Source organism: Nelumbo nucifera, chromosome 2 (assembly GCF_055504915.1).
Source record: "Nelumbo nucifera cultivar China Antique chromosome 2, China Antique-T2T, whole genome shotgun sequence".
Lineage (NCBI taxonomy): Eukaryota > Viridiplantae > Streptophyta > Magnoliopsida > Proteales > Nelumbonaceae > Nelumbo > Nelumbo nucifera.
In genome coordinates, this window is record NC_142650.1 from 102,863,924 (window position 1) to 102,891,066 (window position 27,143).

The 27,143-nt window shown below is 40.1% G+C and overlaps 2 protein-coding genes across 9 annotated transcripts; one reads left to right on the forward strand and one right to left on the reverse strand.

Moving 5' to 3' along the window:
- Positions 1-6,719: 6,719 nt before the first annotated feature.
- Positions 6,720-19,102, reverse strand: LOC104587479 (uncharacterized). 8 transcript variants are annotated; one of them, XM_088899136.1, is made up of 4 exons: positions 18,537-19,102; positions 18,332-18,385; positions 17,656-17,831; positions 6,720-9,545 (listed from the first exon to the last, which is right to left on the reverse strand). In XM_088899136.1, the coding sequence occupies exons 1-3, from the start codon at positions 18,628-18,630 to the stop codon at positions 17,725-17,727; spliced, it is 255 nt and encodes an 84-aa protein (XP_088755262.1). In that variant the 5' UTR covers positions 18,631-19,102; the 3' UTR covers positions 6,720-9,545; positions 17,656-17,724. The 8 variants fall into 8 exon arrangements, with proteins under 8 accessions (XP_088755262.1, XP_088755260.1, XP_088755257.1 ...); XM_088899134.1 differs by lacking the exon at positions 6,720-9,545 and adding an exon at positions 9,984-13,657; XM_088899131.1 differs by lacking the exon at positions 6,720-9,545 and adding an exon at positions 13,664-15,147 and having other exon boundaries at positions 18,537-19,101.
- Positions 7,086-8,564, forward strand: LOC104587480 (protein LEAD-SENSITIVE 1-like). The gene is made up of 2 exons (XM_010245108.3): positions 7,086-7,218; positions 7,309-8,564. The coding sequence occupies exons 1-2, from the start codon at positions 7,089-7,091 to the stop codon at positions 8,328-8,330; spliced, it is 1,152 nt and encodes a 383-aa protein (XP_010243410.1). The 5' UTR covers positions 7,086-7,088; the 3' UTR covers positions 8,331-8,564.
- Positions 19,103-27,143: the final 8,041 nt, after the last annotated feature.

Consider the following 27,143-nt stretch of genomic DNA (forward strand, 5'->3'; position numbering starts at 1 on the left):
TAAAGCCCATGCTTATTGGATTAACCGACCCGAAACTAAATAAATGAGTTCGACTGGGTTGGGCGGGTTCAGCGGGTTGGGTAAAAATAAGACCAAGCCCGGGAGGAGAAAAGAAATAAAGAAAAAGAAGAAAAGCAAAAAACTTAATTATCTTACTAAATTGGCATGGAACATTTTCTATTGAGAAAAATAAGAGCAAGACCGTCTACTATTAATGTTTGGAAGCTTTCCTTATTGTTATAAAGTCCAACATTTTCTATTGGGAAGGTTACCCACAAAGAAATATTTAAATGATCGTCATATATATTCGCCCAGACCCTATATGAGAAATATGTCAGGAAGACCAACATTTTCTATTGGCAATTTACTATAAATATTTATTTCTTTTCATTTAATCAATATATTGGTTATTAATTAACCGAAATTTTCTACCCAATTCACTTGATTGATTATTAATTGACCAAAAATTACTACTTATATCATTTTACTAATCGACTGATTACTATTTATATTTATTACTAATTAACAGAGAATTCCTAATTAACCGAAATGTATTCTTACAAAACTAACTAAAGAATTAGTTTAAAACTATTTATTAAAAGTTTTGGTAGTTTTGGAAAATTACTAATTTAATAGAAATTAATTATTTAAATTTGGTGAATTAATTATATAAATTAATTTACCAAAAGATGAAAATTTATTCTGGTAATTATAGAAATTTAATTCTTGTAAATTATTTTTGGTTAATTTTGTAGTTAATTTTGATAAATTAATTGGAAATTTTTCTTATTAACTATGCTATTTTTTTTTGTAATTTTCTTACATTAATATACCAAGAATTAAATTAACAAAATTTGGTAATTTACCAAAAAATAATTTCAACAAATTAATATTAGTTAATTTTTATAAGTTAATAATTTATCAAAAAATACTTTCCATAGTTTATCAAAAACTAATTTTGTGAATATTAGAAATTTAATTTTGTTAATTTCTGTAGTTAGTTTTGTTTAATTTATTTTTAGTAGCTTTCATAATTAATTTTGATAAATTTCCTGATTAGTTTTGGTGAATTAATCAAATTTTGGTAATTTACCAAAAACTAATTTTAATAAATTACTTTTTCTTAATTACATTAAATCAATAATTTATCCAAAAGTATTAATTAAATTTCGTAATTATGAAACAATAAAATTATTGGTAAATTTTCAAAACTAATTTTTTTAAAATTAATTTTGATAAATTAAATTTTTGAATGCTTATGAATATAATAAAGTTTTGGTATAATAACAAAAATTAATTGTGCTTAATTTTATAAAATTAACAATATACCAAAAGTTATTATTTTTCCTAATTTATGAAACAATAAATTTGGTAAATTTGAAAAATTATTATTTTATTAATTTTGAAAAAAAGTAATATAATACAATTTTGATAATTTAACAAAAAAATAATTTTAGAGTATTAATATTTGTTAATTTAGAGAAATTAATTTTGAGAATTTTGGTATTTGTGGTAAGATATTTTTGGTTAATTTCATAATTTATTTAGATATATCATTTGTGGTAAATTTGGTAATTAAACTTTTGTAAATTAGTTTTGGTGATTTTATAAAATTATAAAATTTTTGTAATTTATCAAAAATTAATTTAAGTAAATTAATATTGGTTAATACTGATAAATTAATAATTTAACAGTAGATTAATAATTTACCAAAAATTATTAATTTTGTCAATTATAAAACTATGATTTATGTAAGTTTTGAAAATTATTAATTTAATAAAATTAATAATTTTTGTAACATTTGCAAACATCAAGCATTTGTTAGTATAATTATTAATTATAGTAACAAAATATTATTTTCTGTTGATGCATCAAACTTTGGCAAATAACAAAATCTCTTTTACTTTGATTTTATCGCATGGGCCTCCGCTAGTTCGCAGAATTTTTAATTGCAAGAGATCCCAGCTAATTAAACTTTATAGCGTCGAGGACATACATTTTGCATAGAATTTGATATTTATTAAATGCAATTTCTATGGTACATAAATATACATTATTTCTTTTCTTGTATCATTACACTATGTTTTGTAAACAGGTATTGTATTAGTGGTGCTCAGTTTGGATTGAGAGAGTTCTACTTGTATTCTAACAAAGCAAATCAAATGAAATTATATTATAACCAAACAGTTTTATTAGGGAGAGCTAATGAAATTCCAGGAAAAAAAGTCAACTAAAAATATCTGCAAATTAAGAATGAAACCTTCCTCTGCCCTACGATCCTCTCCCTCTCACAGAACATCAATATGAACGTAAAGTGTTATCAATAAGGTTTGTTCATAGGTCGGGTTGGGTTGGTTTAATAGATTTTTTTAATCGATCAAACTTGGTTGAGTTACTTAAAGAATAAATTGAAACCGATTTGCTATTAAGCAAAACCAATCGAAACATGAAGAGGTCGGTTTGGTATTATTTATAAATAGCCTTATATTTGATATAAAATTTCCTACTCAAAAAGAGAAAACAATCCTAAAAACAAAAGTAATTCCTATTTAACATTGAAAGACTAAGAAATCATAAACTAACTCAATTCAGTTTCAGTTTTCACACATGAGAATTAAAACCGAACCAAACTATCGGTTTATCCCTCTTCACAACCCGAAATCGATCAATGGTGAAAAAAACCCGACCAAATTGGATTGGATCGGGCTGGTTTGATCGGCTTGACATTATTTGTGAACAGCCCCAGTTATCAAACTCGAGCTTAGATTTTGTATTTCTATTTTTATTATTTCCTCTATCCTTATTATAAAGCAACCCATCATGTTGTGAGACTTGACAAATTCTCTGTATATAGCCAGATGTCACACTATGATGATATAAAATCATTCAGATATGTTAGACGGGGTGATTCTGGACGTTGGATCGGTATCATCAGATAAGACCAGTGCCTATAAAAAGTGGGGTGTAGGTGTTATTTTCTTAAATGATAATCATAATTTTGTTTACTAATTCCGTTAGTCTTATTATTGCTATAAGTAGTTCTGAAAAAGGGTATTAACCTTTTAACCTTTTGTAATATAAGTAGTAAATTATCAAAATGCCCATTATCTACCAATTTATTTAACACCAATGCCACAGTTTTGATAAAAAAAAAATAAACAAAATTAGAAAGACAATTTAGGAAGGCCTAATGATTGTATTGAGATAAAAACGTAGCTCCAAACTCTCAATTTTGGAGTTGAGGGTGCATTTATTATTTGTTTGATTTTTTTTAATTTTCATTAGGGTCAATTTGGAAGGAGCATAAATACAAATGCGTAGAGTATAAAACTATGTATTTTGTATTTATACCGTATAGATTCGTATTTATACCGCATAAATTAGTTTGGAAGAGTACAAATACAAATATGGACAGTATAAATACATACAAAATAATATAAAATATAAGATTTTGTACTCTACAAATTTGTATTTGTACTCCTTCCAAACTGAGACTTAATTCCGTTTCTCACACTACTGGTTATAGAAATAGGGACACAAAGAAAGAGAGACAAGATTTATCATTATTTATTGCTAGAAAGGGGGGTAGAACTGGTTATGCTCAGTTTATTCAACACTCAGAAAGAAGATGAAGGTTAATGCACAGACAGTTGTTCTGCTTCAACGCATAGTTTATTCAAATCTGAGAATGGAAATGGGAAAGAAGGGTAATTTTGGAATTTTAAAAGTTCACGGTACTTAAATTGTTGCATTTGAAAGTTCAAGACTTTAATGTCACTACCCCCAAATTTCAAGTCATTAGAAGCCTGTGTATGCCATTGATTCCCCGTAATAGAGGTGTAAATTGGTCGTGCCACCTGCAGCCCGGCACGACAGTCTACGGGCCATGTCAGGCCCGGCATGATGGTTCATGCCTTGTTGGGCCGGGGGTTCATAATCCACGGACCGGCATGGCATGACACAACTATGTGTGTCGTGTCGCACGCGGCCCACATGCCGGCATGGCCCGTAGGGCCTATAGTGGGCCGCACTAGGCCCATCCGAAAACTAGTCGTTTGGCCCGATGGCTCCCTCCCCCCAATGGCTATATAAGGGGGCATTTATGTATTTTACTTATGAAGGGGAAAAATGACATAAATGCCCCCCAATGGCTATATAACAACTAGTTTAGGTGGTTTTTTGGGTAAAGTTATAAATAACTCTATAATGATCAAAACACCCCTCCCAACAACTAAAAACATTTATTTTTTAGGGTATTTTGGGCAATTGAATTATTTTCAATTCCTATAAATAGCCCAATCTTCCACCATTCTCATCACACCAATTCAACAATTGTCTTAATCTCTTCTCTCTTTCTCATACATTCTCTCATCTACTATCTGAGTAATTCTGGTTGGTTGATTGTCCGATTCTCCAATTCTCAAGTCTCAACTTTGTTGAAGTTTCAACAAGAAAAAGGCTTGCTGCCTTACTCAACTTGCTCAAGTATCTCAAGTTAGCAATTTGGGAAGCTTGAACGTTGAAATGCTTTAACCATTGAAATCAAGTTGGCAATTTGGGATTCTAAACCAGCAATCCGAGTAAGTCCAATTAAATTAATTTTATTTTTTTTTAGAATTAAAAAAAAATGATCAGTTCTCCCAAAACCAATTCCCTAAGTTTAGTAGCCTGATTTGGAAAATATTTAAAATAGAGGATGTTGAGGGGAAGGGGAAAAGAGTAGTTTGCCAAAAATGTAGAAAAGACTTTAGTTGTTGTAGCAAGGGTGGTACTGGCCATTTGAGCAGACATTTTCTCACACATAAGAAGGAAGAAGAAATAACCCACAATTTAAATGAATTGTTGAAATAATGAAAAATAAATTTTAAAAATATTGGGAGAACATTTCTCCCCTTTATTGCTTAGCTACAATATTAGATCCTAAGATTAAGAAAGATGGTTTTGATATTTTACTTGAAACATATTGTGAAAATATGAATATTGAAATTGGAAATGAAAAGAATAAATTAATAATTTATTATTTGAAATGTACAATTTATATGAATCTGATTATCTGAAGCAGTAGAAAGTAATCCTACAACTTGTACAACATCTAACATCTTCAGATTTTCTACTTCTACTTCTACAACAAGTTCATTTACTGAACTTAATTTATTTCTAGTTTAGGTGAGGGAACAAATAATTTTGATATTTTAGCCTGATGGAATGAACATTCAAAAAATTATCCAATTCTCGCTGCCATGGCACATGATCCACTAACCCCTCCGATGTTTACAATTCCATCGGAGTCTTGTTTTAGTGCAGGTACCACTATATTAGGGTGTTGGTCTGTTGGACAACAAGAGAAATGGCATGAACGATGAAAGTATAGAGGTATGCATCTACTTTAAGGAGTGTCTAGATGTAGTCATGCAGAAGATAGATTACAACTTTACTAAACAAAGGAGGGCATGATACTACTACATACACCGGATATCTCACCTAAGGTAGATGATGAAAATCATGATTCATGAAATTTTGTATAGAATTTTTTATTTTTGTTCAAATTATTGTAAACTTTGTTTTGATTTTATTTAATTTATTTTCTATTAATGTAATTTTGTATTTTCAATTTGTAACTATATTATATTTTTATATTTATTAAGCTATTCCATTTTCATATTTCATTCATCCAAGTATGAAATATCCAACCATTGTATGCTTTGTAATTTGTATCATTCAAATTTAAATGAAATAAAATTCCTATTTTTCTTCCAATTTGTTATTCCATCATTATTGATTCTTATTTGGTTAAGTATTTTTTTTTCACTTATGTGTTAGATTTCTCATTTCTTAATTTTTCAAATAGTTCTCAAAGGCCAAAACTCAAAGAAAAGTTAAATATTTTAGCTTTGACTTAGAAAATAAATAAAAAATTTCAAAAAAAAAAAGTCAAAAAATCAATCTAACCCAATTAGACTCAACCCAAGGCCCAGCCTGTGGCCCAGCCCGGCACGGCCCAAGACCATGGTCCGGCCCAAGCCCACGGCATGGCATGGGCCCATACGAGCCTGGGCCTTAGGCCATACCGAACTAACCCCCAAAATTTTCACTCGTGACGGCCGCGAGCCAAAACGGCACAGCCCACACTTTGCATGGGCCGCTCGCAGACCCGACACGGCAAGAAAAAATTTCACACAATCTTAAAGCATGGGAACATCTCCCCATGATTAACTATATACATGTATGTGGAATATTCCCAATACTCCAAATGTGTGACTAGATGCTATGTGCGTAGAGTTTTGGTTGCACGCGATCCAAGATGATCTTTATTTAGAATTTGGTTTTTATTAAATGCAAATTCTATGGTACATAAATACATAATTTCTTGTATTTCTTCCTCTAAATACATTATTTATTATATCATTACACTGTTTTGTAAACATGTATCGTATTAGTGGTGCTCAGTTTGGATTGAGAGAGGATCTGCTTTGTATTCTAACAAACCAAATCAAATGAAATTATCAGGGTGTTTGGTATGAGTTGTATAAACGGTGTCATCTGTCATGTCATTGCCGTACGTGCATTTGTCCTATTATACTATTTCGTGTACCTATTTATCTTAATTTATATACAAACAACTATTAAAGAAAATTTTATTTTAATGGTTTTCTCGACACAAAAACATTTATTTATTGTTTCACTTATATGGTGCCTAATAATGTTTAATTGTCAACATATATCATAAAAACATTTATAAACTGCTTTTTCTTAGTTTCAAAAACAAATCATATATTTTCCAGGAAAGTGGGCAAAGCAATCTGTGGACTAAAAATATCTGCAAATTAAAAAGTAATTCTTCCCTTTCCTCTGCCCTTCTACGATCCTCCCCCTCCTGCCCAACATCAACCCCAAGCACTTTTTCTAGAGTTTTCCAAGAGTCTAAAGTCAAAGAAGTTTCCGGAATTATTCTTTCCCTCTCTCTCTCTCTGCAACAGTTACTCCTCCAGGAATAAATATTCATAGTTACTCGAGAGTACGCAACAGTTGGTAGAACATAAGAGTGTCTGAAGAATATAATTTTGTAGTGTCTTGTCTCAGAGAGAGAGATGGAGAAGATCAAAGGAGTAATTCAGTCGATTAAAGGCCGGTTTTTGAACAGAATCGATCGCAGGGAGCTGAAGGAGGGTGATCACATCTACTGCTGGAGACCTCAATTTTACGTTTACGCCCACCACGGTCCGTCTTATTTGAATTCCATCTTTTTATCTCTCTGTTTATGGTTCTCTTGAATGATGATGCGCATCTGCTTTCCAACCAATGTTCTAGGGATATACATCGGTGACGAACAAGTTATTCACTTCTCACCACCACCACCACTACCAGGAAGTTTCTCGTATTTCTCCGGCTCCTTCAGCGACGCCTCCAGTGTCGCTCGAATTCCATGCACAAAATGTGACAGCCACAGTCGTGAGGGAGTCACCCAGTGTTGCCTCGATTGCTTTCTTTCCGGCGGTGAACTTTGCCGCTTACAATACAACGTCTCACGACTCTTCTTCTTCTCCAGAGTTCGAGCAGGAACATGTAGCCTTGCCAAATCCAGCCCTCCTGCCGTGATTCTTCACCGCGCCAAATACCTCCTGGAGTGTAACGGCTTCGGAAGGTACGATTTCCTTCGTAACAACTGCGAGCACTTCGCCATCTACTGCTCGACGTGCCTCATCTCGCAGAAGCCCCTTGAGGTCGGACAGGTCGGGGCTTTGAAGGGCTTCCTCGAGCGGCTCTACAAGAGCAGAAAGCTCAAGGTCAACGGAATTCTGCGGAACCTCTTGGGTTTCCAGAGCGGACTGGCGGAGTCTCTCCTCGCCTTTCTCCAGAGCGTCTTCGGCAGCAAAATTGAGGAGACAGTCATGGAGCTTGCTCGGGGATTGTTTGGCGAGAGTGGACTGGCAGATGCCGTCGGCAAGGAGATTCTCGAGTTCTGTAGCGGGAAGATGCGCGTCTCTCCTTCTGCCGCCGATGCTTCTGCTCTGCTTACAAACATCTACGCCGAGCTTTTTATACTGTATTATTTCTACAGCGTCGCTCGCTACCAATCTGATATCGGAATACGTTGTGACGTTCGTTCGATTGACGTCGAAAGACTTGTTGCTGAGTTGAACGTGGCCGAGCCAGAATTAGTTGCTGAGTCCGGTGTGGCGGGGTCAGGGTCTGAGCCGCTTGCTGAGCTGGAAGTGGGTGAACCAGAACCAGTTGCTGCATCGAAGGAAGCTGGGGCTGAGTTCGTTGCTGACCCAAAGATGGTTAAACCAGAGTCGGATATGGTTGATCCAGAAATTGTTGAGGATTGAAGATGTTCGATCCGTAATTGAGTCAGTGTGCTTTTATTGTCGTCCGGTGTTATGGGTTATTTCTTGTCATCGTTAAACACCCAGGATTCTGATTTGACTCAACTCGGTGTGGGAGGAATTGGGAACTCGGTGTTTGTCCAGTAGGCTAGGAAGGACCACTTCGATGTCTTTCAAACTCAGTATTATAGAAATATTATATAAATAAAGATGATAAAAATATGTTTGTGTTCAAAATTCTTATTTCCTGCTTTATATTTCTCAATTCTCCCCATTAACTGGTGTGTTAGTTGACTCGCCAGATTACTCAAGTTGGTCACTCGGACCGAGTCTTAACGTTGTGGACAAAGTGGTAATTTTGCAAGGACCGAATCACTTGGACAAGTCACCAATCGAATTGTGGCTCGATGAGGTTGATTCCCACAATCAATATCAGAAAAAAAAAGAGTCACTCGGACAAGTCAATGTAGTCAGTGTGGGCCTGTAGCTTCTTTGTTTGATAGAAAATAACAAAGGTACTTGCGTGTGGGGCCAAATTTTGCGACATTTTCTTCTTTGGTTTATGGTTTAATGGATCAGAAATTCAGGATGAGGATGCAAGTCTGGCCGGGTGTGGTCGGGTTCAGGTCAACCCAAACCCAACCCTAAAACTCGTTTTGGTTGGATTTAAATTGAACTCGAGTTGGGTTTGGGTTTAGATTGATCCAAAGATAAGGAGTGCTCTTCCATCCCACCAACGTAATGGAAATTTCCTGATCTGGAGACGGGAAATTATCTCTATCCCTGCCTAGGGGCAATTTGGATGGACCCAAATCAATCTAACTTGCAATTTTATATGGATTGGGTTTAGAATTTTAATCCATGGACTGAACCCAGGCCTAAAAGTTCAGATTTTACAGTTTTTAAGGCTGAGTTTGATAGGTTTTATCTTATTACTTTTTAATAATTTATACATAAAAGCACATATATATAAAGTTGTAATTTTGGAAGAACCGAGTCATTTTGGACAAATCAATGGAGTCAATGTGTTGTGTGGTGTCAAGAGAGCCCGACACGGCAACACCTTGGCGTGTGAGGCCAAATTTTTTTGACTATATGGCTTGATAAGAATCATGGAATCCATTAAAAATACAGAGAAATACGGATACACTCAAAGTAGAATTCTGAATTGCAGCTCCCCTTCTTACTATTAGCCCTTTCTCCCCTATAAACCACATCCTGTCCATGAATTTGGCATCAATTCACAGTCAGGATGCATACTAATAGGGGCTATAAAATTCTGATATGGGCTGATTGGTCATTCTAAGCCCAAAGCTAGGAGGAGAAAAGAAATAAGGAAGAAAGATAAAAGAAAAAGCTAAGTAGTTTTCTTTCTTTATCACGAAAAAGCATGTAACTGCCTTGACTGGATTGTAATAATTGAAGTTTTGAATAAATGGTCTTACAATCGTCCTAATTAGGATACATTTGGCATTCTTTATTTTAAGGATTTATCCCCTATAGTTAAAATCTCAGTATTTATAAGGACATTTGAACCGAAAAAAGAGACAAGTCCTTAAAATAAATAATGACAAATGTAGCCTTAAATTAATCTCAAGCTTGTTTACTTTCAAAAGCTGTTTTGCAAGAGTCCGAACATTACTTAGAAGCTTTCCATTGTTTTTTTTTTTTTTTTTTGGGTAAGACTTAAATCTCCCCTATAGTAAGACCTCTTTCTCTTTAAAGAAGGATTCTATCCAACAGTAGGATTCTATCGGAAAGAGTTTCGAATAAATTTTCTAGCGTCCCCTAGACTTAAGGAAGCAATCGAGATTCAATTCAGTGTTGACGAGGTGATATAGAAGCCTTTATCTACTTCTCCCTCTCTCTCTCTCTCTCTGGGCTAGTTCTGGAGCTAAACTCTCTATTTTGAATTAGGAGTCTCCTCAGTTGGAGCATCCCACTGAGTATACCACTCTTATGTTTTTTCTATTGAGCATTCCCATGCCACAGATTTTTCTAGAGTGTTTCTTCTTGCAGAGGAGGGTCATCTGTTTGACCACTTATGTGATATTCTTTCCTTGATTGTTGAAGGGACTATGAAGTATGAAGGGTATTAGGGTTTTTCGAAAAGGTTCAATTACATATATCGTCAGATGCAAACGGATGTAGGGAATGTTTCTGTTTGATGATGTCATTCTACAAGGGATGTCTTTGTCCTTTTTGTAAAGATAGGAGAGGTCTTAGTAAATATTAGGGAAGGTTTATATCTTTTACCCTTTTTTTCCGATATGAAGTGCTACACAACAGGGGTAGCCCATCCCCCATCCCATAACCCCCCAACCCAGGTATAGGCCGGATTCAATCCCAAATCTCCACTACAATCAGCATGAGACCTTACCAACCAGCTGATTGGCACCTTGCAAATTTTAAACATTGTTATGGGTGACAAATGGGTGGGTTGGGTGTGGTTGAGTATCAACCCACCCATTTTGACCCACTGACCCATTTGCCACCCATGTTAGTGGGTTGGAATGAGTCACAACTCACTTTGACCCTAACCCACCCCAATGGCCCAACCCACCCATTTGACCCTCTAATACAAGTTGGACCCTTTAAAACATAAAATGTTTAAAATTTTTAAATAAAAAATAAAAATGCATAAAACACAAAAAGGTAAAGAAAACATAGAAAATTTCAGAAAAATACAAGAAATTGCAGAAAAGAAAAAGAAATAATAAAAAATTGAATAAAATTATAAAATCTAAACTCTCAAAAATATTAAAATTTTTAGAAAAAATACAGAAAATGTGCAAGAAATTGTAGTAAATTTCAGAAAAGTGCAAAAAAGTTGCACAAAAAAATAAAAAAATAAAAAAATGTAGGCAAATAGAAATTGCATAAAAAACAAGAAAAAATAGAAAAGAAAAAAATTGCAAATAAATACAAGAAAGTGTAAAATTGCTGAGAAAAAAAAACAAAAAGTAGAAAAATGTAAGAAAATTACAAAAAGGGCAAATTTCTTAAAGTACCTTTATGGTTTAGGAAATTGACTAACTCTACCCTTACTGTTTATATAGTCTTAAAGTACCCCTAAATTTTTTGACAATTACCATCTCATTAATTATTGATGAAAAAGCAAAATGTCAAATTTACCCTCCATTATTTCTCAAATTTCAAAATAAACCTTGATGACATTTTCACCTCTCGCGGCCCTCTTGCAATCTCTCGGACTTATTTTTTTGCTTCTTCTCCTTCCTGGCCTGTATTTGGAGTTTTGGATTTGGGATTCAAACAAGGATTCATAGCAATAGTTGTGCAAGCACAATACCTTGCAAATGCTTTCAAGAATAAGAACAATCTCATCCAAGAGTTTCAGCTTGTAGCTTGCAACCACAATCACAACTAATACGACCAAAAATCGACCACCAGTTAGAAACCACCAAGTGGCAACATGCTGGGGGACAAAGTTGTCAATTGACGAGCTAACTTGGTCTTGATGAACTATGAGCTAACCTGGTCCTAACGAGTTACAAATTAACCTGGTCCTGACGAGCTACGAGCTACGAGCTAACCTGGTCCTAATAAGCTGATCTGACACCAACTCATAACATTCACAAGCAATGCGTGGCTAAGTTGATCAGAGCATCAATGCAAGTAAACTCCATGTAGGCCCACTGTCTACCACATGCACATGTGTCAACTGAAAGCGCAACAAGTGGACTGGGCTCCAACCGCATGTGAGAGACATGTTGGTTCTTGGATGAAGCCCCTCCTATAAATAGGTGAGTCCCGCATTCATTTGGACACAACTGAACATGGTAGTATGCTACTATGAACAAGGCACACCGAACACTTAGGCACATGGAGCTTACCAGCTCTCCATACGAATTGCCTAGCTCATCACATGGAACCCTCCAGTTCCCCCTACGAGCTCTTCAACTCATCTCATAAAGCTCACAAGCTCTCTTCATGAGCTCACCAACTCTCCGGCTCACATTACTTTCCTTTGGCGTTATTGAGTTAACCGTTGGAGTCCACGCCCCTGGGATATCACCCGGGGCCTCTGACATCTTTTCTGGGTGCAAGTCTCCCTTAGCAGCCAAGGTGACACTCCGAGATGAGGTAACACCCTACTCCAACGAATTTCCATCTTCGGCCCCATGGCCAATTTTAACCTCAACAACAACAATTACACAAGGCAGGAATTCTTCAATGGAGCAACTGTATTCAGCGATCTTGAGAGTGAACTCATTTGCAATATGTCTGGGTCCGGGAAGAGGACCCTATACGATTCAACTCACCTTCAAATGCAAAACCATCACCACCACGTCCAATTTGACAAAATGAACACAAAAGCGTCTCCAATTTCAACCAATTTACAAAACCTCTCTCACCAAGATAACCTTCACCCCCGAATATTTGAATCCAGCACCACTTTCAGATCTGATTCAATCTCACTAGGATAAAGCCAAAACAGGTGCTTTCTCTCTCTCTCTCTCTCTCTCTACCAAACATACCTACATTTGAATCTGACTTCCTGGGCCGTATCTGGTTCGATTTAAGCGAGGCACCAAAACGGATTCCGCTGGGCAATTAGTTGGCTAAACAGTGGCACCGAATGGAGGACAAGAAAGGGGAGAAGTCCAAGGCAAGAGAGGTGATGGATTGTTTCTCATACTCCAGAGCTCTGAAATTGTGATGAGGTAAGCCAGTCTTGATTGGCCAGAATAGCATAGGAGCATATGCTCATACTCCAGTTGTAGGGATATTGACAGCATAGGGTAAACTCGTCCAAGTCGTATTCTACTTCTACCAACATAGGGTCATCGCTCCTGTAGCTATAACCATGAATCTATTTTGGGTGTCGGAGATCCTATATGCCTTTCCAAGTTCATCATGTGCAGAGGGATAACATCAAACAAATACCTTAATGGAGGTCGTCAGTTGGCCCTACAAGTTATCCCCTGTGTACCCTCAGGCTGATGAAGCATTTGCAGAGGCGTGATATTCAAAGGCGGTCTCTGTTCTATCAGGTCGAAGCTCTATCCGTCTCCAAAGATATGGTATCTTCGTGTAATTATCATTGAAGCATAGGACATTGTGCCAGGCGAGAAAGGGTCGGCAATGGCAAGGTATCTAGAGGCCAGAGCTTTCGGCAAAGGCCCAAGTAGGAAACTAGGTGCTGAGGACCAGAATGCTTCTCTCTAGATATTCATGTCATGATTTCAAGTCTCCTCTCCCACTGCCTACGACGACTGTGTTAGCGCTGTGAAATGGGTAGCCTCCCACTCGAAAGAGGACGGGACCGAGGCCTGGTTGAACGATCCGTCAACTTCGACTGAGTGTTTCTAGCCGGCGACAGTGCGGGTGCCAACCTGGTACACTACATTGCCATGTGAAGGAACCGTTGGGTCCGAAGGAGCTCGTCTTTGTATTCACAAATGAACGAAAAGAAATCATGAGCTATTTCACCATTGCTTAGAGAGAGAGACACAGAGGGAGAGGAGGGGAGCGGGGAGATGGGTGGAACTGTGGAACCTGAGGTGACAGGAGAGGAACACTTCCTCAGTTCCTCCCAAAAAATCACTGCAAAAGACGATAAAGCAAAATATATTGCATAAAAATATATTTATTTCACTCAAAAATCATAAATTGCATAAAAATATATAAAATGATAAAAATTCAAAATATATAGTTCGACTTATAAAAGCAAAAATTGTATAATATACTGAAAATAATAAAAATTTGAGAAAAAAAAACTACATATCAGATATGAAAAGAAAAATGTGCAATGAAACAAAGAAAATAGTATCAAAATAACAGAAATTTCAAAGAAGAACAAATGGGAGGTGAAGAACATCCAAGATAGGGTTAAGTTTTCCGAAAATGGAGAAGGTAGAGCGAGAAGGGATTGAAAAGAGATTTGAGCGAAATGAAATGGCGTAGAGGTCCTAGTTCGTGTTTGTGATGATTGCTGGCGGTGAAAGCCACAACATTTTAGAATACCCGAACCAATATTGAAAGCTAAACAGATCCTGTGGAGAAAAAACCAACACATCTATAATAGAATGAAGATAGAAAGTTCTGATTTTGAACCTTAACCTAACAACAGCAAGGCATCGTGAGAAAGACCATTAGCAGCTGACAACTCTCTATCTTCTCCGGTTTGCAAACTCAAAAGCTTTGATTTCGAATGTAATCAAAGCCTAAGTATGTTGGTAGTGAAGTTACACTATTAACATATTCTATCAAAATTAGTATTCATTATCTCCTTAATTCTAGGAGAGATAATCCTATCGAAATTAGTATTCTATCATTATCTCCTTAATTCTAGGAGAGATAGTTCTAATCTAATTAGTTGTACATATCCTTTGTGTATTCTAATTTAGGTCGCCGACCTTGTATCCCTAGCTCTATTATAAATAGGTTGTAACCTATTGAATTCGCTGACCTTGCAGAGATACTATCCCATTCAGGTTCACACTGTGCTAACTGATCCCAAAGAACTTGTAATTTAGAGACATAACTGTTAATGGTTTGTTCAGATTGTTGCTTCATATGGCGAAGACGCCTATAGAGTTGAAACTGATGTACATCATCAGAAATAGAATAACGAGCTTGTAAGAAATTTCATACCTCTTTAGGAGAGTCATATCTGCGAAATTCCAATTTGATGCTTGCAATACAAGTACTGCGAAACCAGGTCAATATTTGATGATTTTTTCCGTCCCATCTTTCTACGCGTTCAGCAAACTTATCTTCTGTTTCATCAGCAACTTTAGTAGGTTTGGGAATCTCACCAGTCACATATCGCCATAGAAGTCGTCATTTGAGAAAACTGCACATCTCTTGGGACCATAAATCAAAATTTGAGCCATCGAAGGTAACAGTGATAGGATGAGAGATATGTTGAGCAACTTCAGATGAATCCATGAGGAGAAACACAGAACTTTGCAGCAACACGAATCAGGGAAAACCTAATACTGACTTGAAAAAAAAATGAAGAAATTGGAACGCAGGTATTGAACTCAAGAGGATCAAACGGGGTTAAGCGGAAAAAAAAAATCACCAAGCTTTTGCAGAGAGGAGCTCTAATACCATGATACGAAATAAACAAAGATAAATGGAGAAAATAATATTTCTTGATGTCGAATTCAATAGGTTACAACCTATTTATAATAGAGCTAGGGATACAAGGTCGGCGACCTAAATTAGAATACACAAAGGATATGTACAACTAATTAGATTAGAACTATCTCTCCTAGAATTAAGGAGATAATGATAGAATACTAATTTCGATAGGATTATCTCTCCTAGAATTAAGGAGATAATGAATACTAATTTCGATAGGACTATCTCTCAAAAAGGATATGTATCATACACCACCATTGATCGTTGCTTTGGCGATATGAGCAAGCCTAAACAGAAGAAATTTTGAATCAAGCCCTAACCAACAAAAAGAGGTGAAGCTTTCGACGGAACTAAATTGAGGGTCAATGGGTAACCCTCAACCCAACTCCACCCTAACCCTAATGGGTCACTTGACCCATATTCACCCACAACTAAACTGGGTGGGTCATATTGGTTGGGGTCAAAACGCCTTATTATTAATGCAGTGTTTACATCAAAACTACCATAGCAGCTCCAGAACTTCAAATATTGAACTGAGGGTAGTTATGACTTATGATAAGAATGTCTCAAGTAGATTGCCCCAGGAGAAGACTGTTGGTATTAAATTTACAGAAGTCAGAAAAGCTAAGATAATTGAAACCTTCGACAACTCCACCCAAAGTGCAACCAAGTGCCAAATAAAGAACCACAATAAATGGGTACATGCAGGTGCAAGCTTCTCGTTGGGGTTGCATAGCCATGGGAGGGGAGGCTCACATTGATGATAATTAGGAGAAGTCCTCGAAGAGTGAGCATGAATGATGAAATATGAATGGCTGGTTGCAGGGCTGAATTGTTGTCTGTGATTCTAGGGCTAATTCATTTGCAATTAATAACGACTGAGCCAAATGGAAACTATGACTCTTAGATTTCAGTCTCCTGAAATCTGCACAAGATGGAACAATTATGAATACTATTTGATAGTTTCAAGGATGAGAAAATTAATGTGTACTTCTTTTTATTTATCCCGAGACAATACATACTCTGCAAAAAGTGATTCAAGTGGATTCCTATTAAACATATAAGAGTAACATGAGAAGCTGCTTCTATTCTATTCGTGCCATAATATGTACAGGTGACAGATTGATACATACAAAGTTTGATGGGAGTATGAAAAATCAATACCGACTCAAATTGAAGGACCAGACCTAAGCACCCTTTCTAGCTTCTCAGCCTTGGCATAATCCTTTTCTTTGAGAGGACCACCAGGAAAAGCTGTGATCTCCACAACCAAGTGTGGAGTGGGGAGCTCATCAAAAAGAGCCCTGACATTGTTACAACAAACACTTTCTCCATGAGCTGTTTCCCTCCTTATTTGACAACCCTAAGAATAATCACAATATTATTAGTTAGTCAAGGCAGACTAGTTTAAGTTAAATTGTGAGATTCTAAGCATGGCGAACTGCTTCAGAAAGTGCAGGTTCACCACTGACCCAAGGATTTGGAAGTGGGATGAAGCAGAAACTTTCATACCAATGTCAATTTTAACTTAAGACTACATGGGAATAGCTTTTTGGCTCTTCCCTCCTACAAAAATATCTTGGAGCCTCCATTGTGTGGACTTGTACTTCAAGGAAAGGAAGAAGCTGTTAAGGGAATGGACATCCCTTCTGTTGGCTGTGTCTTGTGTCATGCCCTAGAATCTTCTGATAGCACATTTCTTAATTGCACCATCAGCTCTAACATTTAGGCATACATCCTTGGTTTATTCCACATCAGCTGGTGCTTCCTATACTCCATTGTTGATAGACAGATTAGCTGGAGTGAAAGTAGTGAGTAAAAGTGGAAAGCCGCATGTAGTGTCTTTCCTCTTGTAATCATATATGGTGTGAGAGGAATGCCTGCACACAAGAGGTGATATGCCAAAGATGGTGGTGATGGTGCATTCTTGGTTACTGGTTAGTCCAGAAAACATTGAGAGGTTTACAACCTCTCCTAATTCTCTTCTAATACACTTGATAGAAAATCTGACAAGCACATTGTTGGATTTTTGTAAGACTATAAAATCACATTTGTATAACTTCTCACTCTATATAGGCTGTACTTCTAGAGAACTAATTATACTGATACTTCCTTAATGCAAGTTTCCTTACTTTATGATAAAAAGAAGAGGAAGAAGAGGAAAGAAAAGAAAAGGTTGAACTATAAGCTTTAATACAAAGAAAAATATCTGTACCTTATGGGAAGTGGCATCCATGAAGTGATCGTCCTCAGAGAGTAGAGATGCGATGGCTTTGAGTAGGCGTCATCCTTCAGATTTGGAAGGGACTCTGTAGCTTCTCTTGAGAGTACCCTTTGTTGTTGGATGCCACTTGCTAACAAGTTTCCTTCTATCTGTTGCTTCCTTTTCCTCTGTTCAAGATATTACTACCATAATCAGATAAATTCAGTTTCACCTTTGGATAAGATGTAAATGAACAAATTTCCTCCTGAATCCCCTCCCCTTATTAGGCTATGTTTGGTATGACAGAAAATTAAATTTTCTTCAAAAATTCTGTTTCTCACTTATAGGCTATGTTGGATGTTATCACATGATACACACAATTAGCTACCTGAGTCCCTAACCCCATTTTCTAGTATTATTCGGTCAAATTCAAGTGCAATAATAAAGAGATGATCCTAAATGAACTTTTAGACTGGTTAATAATAAAAGAAAACAATCTACATTGGCATTCAATAATCTATGGTGTAAAAAAAAAAGACATTTAACAATCTAAACCATCTAAGGCTGCATTTGGCATTCCTTATTTTAAGGACTTGTCTCTTTTTGTTGTTAAAAACTCAGTGTTCATAGGGGCATGTTAAAAAAAGCAACAGAAATGAAATAATAAGGGAACAAAGAAGCCAAAAACCTGATTTCCCTCTTAAGTTCTCAATCCGCTTAGAAAAACCCAAATCGCCATTCCCTGTTTCCACATGCAGAGAACAAACAAAAATAATTTTAGATGCAAACCAAATTAATAACAATATATATAAAACAAAAAAAGGTCAATATCATTAGAAAAAAGAAGGAAAAATAAAGGGAAAAACGGAGAAACCTGAAAACGATAGGCTTGCCTGAGATCCAGCTAATCCAGCCTTCAAGAGAGCATAAAAGATGCAGAGCCTCATAGAAGAGGAGCTTCAAGCAAGGAAGCATGAAATCTTCCATTCCTGGCACTACATGATGCGGCCCCAAGTTTCTTCAGTGTGCTAGTGTGTACTGTTTGGAAACAAGGGAAGAGGGTTTTGGGAAGCAAAGAAGGATTTACATCTCTACCCTTGATCTGGGTTGCTCGGAAGGGTGATGTAAATGAAGTTTGGACCAGAGAGAGAAGCATTGCTTCACCAGTTTCAGACAGAAAAGCAAGCCACGATCTACGAAGTGAGATAAGAAAGGTGATGAACTAATCTGCAATTTACCTTTTTTTAAAGATTGGAGTGGAGAAGAGAAATAAAACTCTCTGACTGTAATTAGCAGTCTCTACTCTGGATTCTCTACATCCTTCCTTCACAGGAAAATTTTAGTTTGTCTGAATTGAAAAAGAAGGGGAAAATTGAAAACCAGAAAACGTTTACTTTCATTTTGGATAAAGGGAAAGGTTAAGGTGTAACTCATACACCATCCAACAAGGCAACAAACCTTTAGCTGGACATACGGATAAGTCTCAGCAACTCCAGATTTCGGACATCTCTTCGGGATCCATTGTCCAGTTTTATTGGTCCCCAAGTGTGGGACCCATTGTTGATGAGAAGTGGGTTCCACCGTAATACATGGCGCCGCACTGCAGTTGTGCCATTCGGTTTTTCAAATTTAGTTTTGGATAAATTACGAAGTCCCCGGTCAGGGAGGGACTCAAGGATAAATACCCCCGCAACTTTCGTTTGCGACAAAATTTCTCCCTTCAAATTTTACTTGGCGATAAATACCCCTTCTTTTAGATTTTAGTGAGTTAACTTTAAAAAAGATTCTTATCCAGCTGTGTAAATTTTTTTTAAATCCCAATTTATCCATTTCTTATTTATTTGAACTATTTATGATTGATTAGTTGTCCCCTTTTAGTGAGTGTCAATGGACCCGTCCAGTTCAAAATCAATATGAACGGATTGGACGTACCAACAAAACATATTGGATTGATTCAATCCGGTCCAAAATATTTATTAAATTGGATTGGACCTTGTCCGTCCATAATAAATTTATATTGGATTGGGTTGCATTAAGTCAATATCTGGTCCATTGATATAAGATAAGAATATATGTGTCAATGGATCGGGTTTGCGTTGAAACCAATCTAATTAAAATAAATTTGAACAGAATGGACGGTCCAAACATTGAATTGGCCACTCCAAATTAATCCAAAACATTCATTGGATTGGATTGGACTTGGTCCATTTATAATCGACTCACATTGGACTAGATCGGATTGGACCAAATTCAGTCCAATTGACACCCCTACCTTAAGATATCTAACTGGATTAAATATTCTAATGAAATGATAGAGGTTTCTTTTTGTAGATATAAATTTATGATTTCTTTGATTTTTCTTGATTTATTGGAGAAAAGAGTGGATAATTTTTATATTTTAAGATGAAGAGAGACATTCATGTTAATGTAATGGATCAAGAATGTATATAAAAAAATTTGATGCCAGTGAAATGATTATTTTAGCTGGTTTCCTTTGGAGAAAATGGAGGCATTTTTGGTCAATTAGGATTGGAGTTTAAGAGAAAGGGTGAGAAAAAAGTAAGGAAAATTTAGATGGGTATTTTAGTAATTTAATGTATTCTATCATTTGACTTAATGGCCAAGGGGTATTTGTCGTAAAGTAAAAGTTTAAGGCTAGGGGTCTTTGTCACAAATGAAAGTTTAAGGGGTATTTGTCATTGATCCCATAGTAGAAAGGGATCTTTTGTAATTTACCCTTTAATTCAGACCTGAAATGCTAAATTTGATAAATAATATAGAATATAATATTAATTAAAAATTTATAGTTTATTAACATAATAATAATATAGTATTTTACTATTCTAAAAAAATATAATATTTTACCATTGATGGTGCGCAATTTGGTCACTCCGAGTTGTACTCGCGTGGCTCCTGAAAGTTACCTGAGATGGAGAAGATGAAGAATCCCCGGGGGCTTACCCGACGGGAACACTCCGATGCTTAAGTTAGAGTTATGTGAGAGATGTAAAGAGAGGAAGAAAGCTAAGAGTGCAGATAGCGCAAGTATCAGGAAGTTACCTCTATTCTTTTTGGGTCGGGTTTATAACAAAACTCTGTTGAATCAGGCCCATTAGCCCCTGACAGGGCAGATATAACCGACATTGCTGCTCTGTCGCAGCCGTTACTGCCAGGGCTGAGGTGGCACGCGCGGGGCTGTTGTTGCAGGGTACGTACCTGTCAGATGTAAGACACCCTCCAAAAGGTGGCGGGGACGACACTATCTGACGAGGGACGTGGTTGCTATCTCCAGGTTTGTCATGTACGGCGGTCGGGCAGGAGGCCTTCCTGCAATATGCCGAACTGTCCTACTGTGAGCTACCTCGTGTCGAACTACCCTCCGAGCTCGGAGGTAGCTCGGAGCGTCTCAACCTTGGTGAGGGACAGATGCTAGGCGGCATCTCGGCAAGTAGCTTATCCCACCGAGATGCTAGGCCCAACTCAGCGGGCCGTTCCCACCGAGTTGCGGTTGTGGTTGCTGTGCTGTCACGCTGAGTCATCGCTTGAGCAAGGTCATGCCCACGTGTACCCATGCTATGAGGTCGGGCCAAATCACCCTCCATCAATTGCCCCCCACTCCCTGTGCTGGCGGCGTTGACCCAGCGCGGGGAGGTCTTGACGCGCCGGGTGGATTTGGCTTCGGTACTCATGCCACTCTGCCGCGCGCTTCGTCCAGCTAGACCAGTCTAGTGCCCGACTCGATCAAGAGAGACCCGGGGTGCATTCAGTTTACGCACGGACCTCACACGATTTGGACTTCGCGGACGTCAAAAACGCGCTAAATTGATTTCGCCTCGAGGAGCCCGCAGCCGGTTTCTCAGGGAGCCATTGGATCATCTCAATCCTGACCGTTAACGCTTCGGGCGCGGTGACTATAAATAGTGGGGGACCCTTGGTCATTTCTTCGCCATAAAGTCTTCAACGTCAGTGTTTGAGCTCGCGCCTGGGGTTCCCAGTTCGGTAGCGTTTCTTTGGTGAGTCTCCTGAGCTTCCTTTTCTTTCCAGTTCGTTTCTTTCCCTTCCGTATATGTCGTCTAGCATAGATAGCCTAGCTGACGAGCCCGGGGTGGGTACCTCGGCTCAGGGTGGCTCTTCTGCCACCCAACCGCCTGATGTACGGGTGGCTTCGGGTCATTTGGCATCCACCTCCCACCGAGGTCGGGTGCCAAACCAGTTCGGCCCTTCCACCATGACTTCGGAGAGACTCCAGGACCTCATACAGAGGTTCCACCTTCCCGGGGAGTATTCTTACAGTCTTCCTACTGGCAGCTTTCCATGGGAGCACGGTCCCGAAGAGATCGTGGTCTTCAGGGAGCAGCTGGTGGCTGGACTTCGCCTTCCTCTTCATCCCCTGATTGTTGGGGTGCTGGTGCACTTCAACATTACCTTGGACTAGCTTCACCCGAATTCCATACGGAACGTGGTGGGGACCATTTCCTTGTGCTTCGATCGCTCCTTCTCTATTGACCTAGACATCCTTAGTACCATCTTAGCAATAAAGAAGAGCGCTTCAGGCACTCTCCCCGGGCATAGGCGGGCTTACTATCTGTCTCCCCGACTTGGTTTTAAGTTGATGCATAGCTCTCAAGTAAAGTTCCGACCTGGAAGCGGGACTACTTCGTAGTTCAGAGTAGCACGGGGTGGCCTTTCCCTACTGACTGGAGGGTGGCCATTCAAGACTCCGGTGTTATCCTCGACGGGAAGATTAAGAAGTTGCTCCAGTCATAGGCTCAGCTGGGGCTGAATTACAAGGACTTCACAGCTGAGGAGAAACTCATCCAAGCCGGCTTGAGCCCGGGTAGGTTTGTCTTCACTTCGGCTTTTTGTTTGCATACTCACTTCGGGTTTGCTAATGCCGAGCTTTACTGCAGGTCCCATGGAGGCGGAGAAGATAGACAACCAGAGGCTCTTCCGTCAGATGAAGAGGAAGAAGCGCATAGCCAAGAAGGCACGCGTCGAGTCTCCACAGGCCTCTGGCGAGACTCAACCTCCACAGGTCCCAGCTCCGGAGCCCGAGCTCCCAGCCACTCCACCCGTCATTGACTTGGAGGGAGACACGATGCCTCAGGGGCCCGAGATGGCTGCAGAGCCCTCTGCTAAGCCCACCGAACCTGCTGCCGGGGGTGCCACAGAGGCTGTTGCTGAGGCTCGCCCTACAAAGGCTACCATCGGGGCCCGTCCTGCTGATGCTGCCGTCGAGGCTTCCGAGGAGTCTACCCATGCGGCAGAGACGACGTCCAGCTTGGAGAGTCAGGAGAACCGAACCATCCTGAACCCCCAGTGCATCCTGGAGAAGAGCAAACTGGCTGCATACCCGAAGGAGGTTACGGAATGGGCTGATCTCTCTCCTGGTCAACTCGGTGCCTGAGCTGCCACTCATACTATGGTGGTGAGTTCTTTGTGAGAGATCCGCCTTCCTTTTCTCTTTCTTTTTTTTGGCTGATTTCCTTTTCGTAGGTGAACTCTGTCGTACGCCCCTTGACCCTTCAATCTGATCGGCATCTGAGACGGGCTCTGGAAGCTGAAAAGTCATCCCGCGCAGCCCATATCGAACTGAGGGCAGCTCGCGGTTAGATCCATCGCTTGGAGAGTGATGCCTCGGCTCAGAAGAGCTTCATCGAGGTGCTGTTGGTAGAGAAGAGCGAGCTGGCCCGAGACAAGGACGGATTGAGGGCTGAGGTGAACGGGTACAAGGTCGGCCAAGAGGCCTTGAGGCTCGAGGTGGACAGTCTCAAGGCGGAGCGGGACGCCTTGAAGCTTGAGGTGCAGGGCCTTAAGGGAGCAAAAGGGAAGTTGGAGCACGAGGTGGAGTACCTCCAAGATGACATCAAAGAGAAAACCGTGATCTTCGAGGATGCCCTCAAGGAGACCAAGGTTCAAGCTGTCATCGACTATGTCAAATCTTCAAGGTTTGACGATGTGATGACCGAGGCCTACCGCAAAGGCTTCAAGCTCAGTCGGTGGTTAATCAGGCACCTCTACCCCGATCTCGATACGAGCGCCATCACCACTTCGCGGATCACTGATGACGTGCGTCAGTCAGCAGATGATCCGGACTCCGAAGTCAAAGGTGCCGATGATGATGCAGAGGCCACCGATCCGGTTAGTGCCCTTGAGGAGGTCCCTAGTCAGGGCGATGAGCCTCCGAAGTAGTTCAGTTCCTGCACCCGCGAGCTTGATCTCTTTTTTTTGTTTTTTTTTTTTGTTTTTGTAACAAACTTTTTTGTAATGAGCCATTTGTAATGAAACTTGTGTAACAAAGATTTCGGTAACGAAAATATGTATTTCGCTAAGTGTCTGTGCCATTCTCTTTTGTTGAAACGACCATCTTTCCCGAGCTGTCGAATCAAGTTTCCGAAGTGTGTTCCTTCGCTGTTGTCACCCCGAACTGTCTCCCGGTACTTGGTAGGGTGACTTTACAACGTACGCCGAGGTGGATACAGTAAGGCATGTGCTTGACCTGTCTACTTGGTTGCTTAGGTTGATATTTGTCCTCAACAGTGTATACCGGGGTGGGCCATGCATCAGAGAGCTCGCACCCGAGCTGTCTGTGTCTTCGGCATACTAAGTTCTACACTGGTGAGGCGATGAGCCATGCATAGCGCCGAGGTCTTTAGTTAGCTCGGCGTTTTAGCCCTTAGGCTAGAGGGAGTGACTCATGGTCTACTCTCTTAAAGTCTGCCCATGCCGAAGAGGCTACTGGGTCTCGTATTGCCGAGGTCATTATTAGCTCGGCGTATTGGCCCTCTGGCTCTAGGAGCGACTCGTAATCTACTCAGTTATTACAGGTAATACCGTCTTAAGTTGACAATATTCCATGCCCGAGGTACCTGTCTCCCTTCGAGGGTTTCGAGCTCGTATGTTCCTTCCTCGAGCACTCGTTTCACTCGGTAAGGTCCTTCCCAGTTGGACTCGAGCTTGCCAGTGCCGGGCTCAGGTACCATAACTTTACGAAGGACTAGGTCACCGACGCGGAGGTTCCGCTTCTTGACCTTGGCGTTATAATACCGAGCTACTCGTTGCTGGTAAGTTGCAGTCCTGATGTACGCGAGGTCCCTTACTTCGTCGAGTAGGTCGAGGTTGGTACGTAGCTCATCCTCATTTGTCTTATTGTTGTATGCTTCCAACCGTAGCGTAGGTACTTCGATTTCTGTCGGGATTACTGCTTCGGTGCCGTAAGTGAGGTTGAAGGGGGTCTCTCCTGTGGCGGTTTTCTTCGTGGTTTGGTAAGCCCATAGAACACTGGGTAGTTCATCTGCCCACAATCCTTTAGCTCGGTCCAAACGTGCCTTCAGTCCGCGGAGGATGGCTCTATTTGTGACTTCTGCTTGGCCGTTTGCTTGAGGGTGTGCAACTGAAGTGAAATTCTATCGGATACCCATGTCTTGGCAACAGTTCTAAAATTTGATGTCCTCGAACTGCTTGTCGTTGTCAGAAATTAGTACCCGGGGCAGCCTGAAGCGGCACACAATGTTCTTCCAAAAGAAGTTTTGGACGTTCCGGGTTGTGATCGTTGCAAGAGGTTCAGCTTCTACCCACTTGGTGAAGTAATCTACTACTACTACTAAGAATTTCCTTTGGCCTACCACTGGCGGGAACGGTCCAAGTATGTCGATGCCCCATTGTGCGAAGAAGGGCCACGGGCTGGTGAGATACTTGAGGTCGGCAGCAGGTTGATGGTGAATGTTGGCATGCTTCTGACATTTGTCACATTTCCTGACGAGCTCGATGGCATCTGCCTTCATTGTTGGCCAATAATACCCCTGTCGTAGTGCTTTTTGGGCGAGGGCCCTGGCCCCCAAGTGTTCGCCGCACAGACCCTCATGAGTGTCGTGGAGTACGAGCTCGGCTTCGGTAGGTCGTAAGCAACGCAGGTAAGGGAGCGTGTAGGATCTTTGGTACAGCCGTTCGTCTATTATGATGTATTTGGCTGCCTGGAGCTCTTCCCTTCTAGCCGCATTGCGATCTGCGGGGAGGGTCTCGTGTAGCAAGAAGCTCGCAAGCGGGTCAATCCAGCTCGGCTCTGCTTGAACGACGGGAGCGACCTCCTCTGCCCCCCCGAGAATGCTAGGCCGAGGTAGGTCCTCTATGTACACGGTTCTCATAGTGACATCGCTGGTGCTAGCTAACCGGGACAGGGCGTCAGCCTCAGCATTCTCCGACCTTGGGATTTGCCTGATGAAGTGTGACTAGAAGTTGAGCAGAGCCTCTCTTACTTTGGCTAAGTAGCAACCATTGTTGGTTCGCGAGCTTCATAATCTCCTGTGACTTGGTTGACTACAAGTTGGGAATCGCTGCAGATGACGATGTGCTTGGCTTTTACTTCTCTGGCTAAAGCCAGTCCAGCTATCAATGCTTCGTATTCCGCTTCATTGTTGGATGCCGCGAACTCAAAGCGTAGTGCGTACTCCAATTTCGTGCCACTTGGGCCGTGTAGAACTATTCCGGCTTCACTGCCCTGCTGGTTTGAGGAGCCATCTACGTGAAGGATCTAGGGCTCCTCATCCCAGTTCGCGCTTGGCCTAACTAGGAGAGATGCCACACTGGTTGCTACTTCACGGGGCCCGGACTCAACTAGCCTGGGAGCTCCAGGCTCGCCCGAACTGGGGGCCTCGTGCTCAACCGACCTGGGGACCTCGGAGCTGAAAGTGCACTCGGCAATGAAATCTGCTAAGGCTTAGGCCTTAATAGCAGTTCGCGGCTTGTATTGGAGGTCGTACTCGCTGAGCTCAATGGCCCACTTCGTCAATCGACCAAATACCTTGGGCTTAAGTAAGACTTGCCTCAGAGGTTTGTCGGTGAAGACGGCGACGGTATGAGCCTGGAAGTATGAACAGAGCTTCTGGGTCACGATGACCAGTGCGTAGGCTAGCTTCTCTATCTTTGGATATCTCGTCTCTACTCCCTGCAATATTTTACTAACATAATAGATGGGTCGTTGGACCCGATCTACTTCCTTTATAAGTACCGAGCTGACCAGTTCATCACTTGCAGAGAGGTACAGCTCCAAGACATCGCCCTCTTCGGGTCAGGTTAATATTGGCACACAAGCGAGGTATTTATTGAGCTCGTCAAACGCGAGCTGGCAATCTTGGGTCCATTCGAGCCCTTTGTTTTTAATTTCCTTAAACAAAGGCAGGCAACGATCCGCTAACTTGGACATAAAACGGCTCAGGGCGGCTATGTGGCCATTCAACCTCTGAACCTCCTTCAACTTCCAGGGTGGTCTCATATCTAAGATGGCCTTAATCTTTTCCGGGTTGGCCTCGATGCTGCGTCGGTTGACAATGTATCCTACGAATTTACCCGAAGTGACACCGAAGACACACTTGCTTGGATTCAACTTCATGTTAAATTGTCTCAGAATTTGAAATATAGAATGTAAGTCTTGTATTAATTCGTGTGAGAATTGAGTTTTGATGACCATGTCATCTACATAACACTCTATTTTTCTGCCAATT

Bases quoted from the DNA above. Each gene is read 5' to 3' on its own strand.
- LOC104587480 (XM_010245108.3), top strand. From the start codon at position 7,089: ATGGAGAAGATCAAAGGAGTAATTCAGTCGATTAAAGGCCGGTTTTTG. The intron at 7,219-7,308 runs GTCCGTCTTATT...CCAATGTTCTAG, and splicing joins TTACGTTTACGCCCACCACG to GGATATACATCGGTGACGAA.
- LOC104587479 (XM_088899136.1), bottom strand. From the start codon at position 18,630: ATGGAAGATTTCATGCTTCCTTGCTTGAAGCTCCTCTTCTATGAGGCT. The intron at 18,386-18,536 runs GCAAGCCTATCG...ATGTGGAAACAG, and splicing joins CTGGATTAGCTGGATCTCAG to GGAATGGCGATTTGGGTTTT. The intron at 17,832-18,331 runs GTTTTTGGCTTC...TATCTTGAACAG, and splicing joins GAACTTAAGAGGGAAATCAG to AGGAAAAGGAAGCAACAGAT.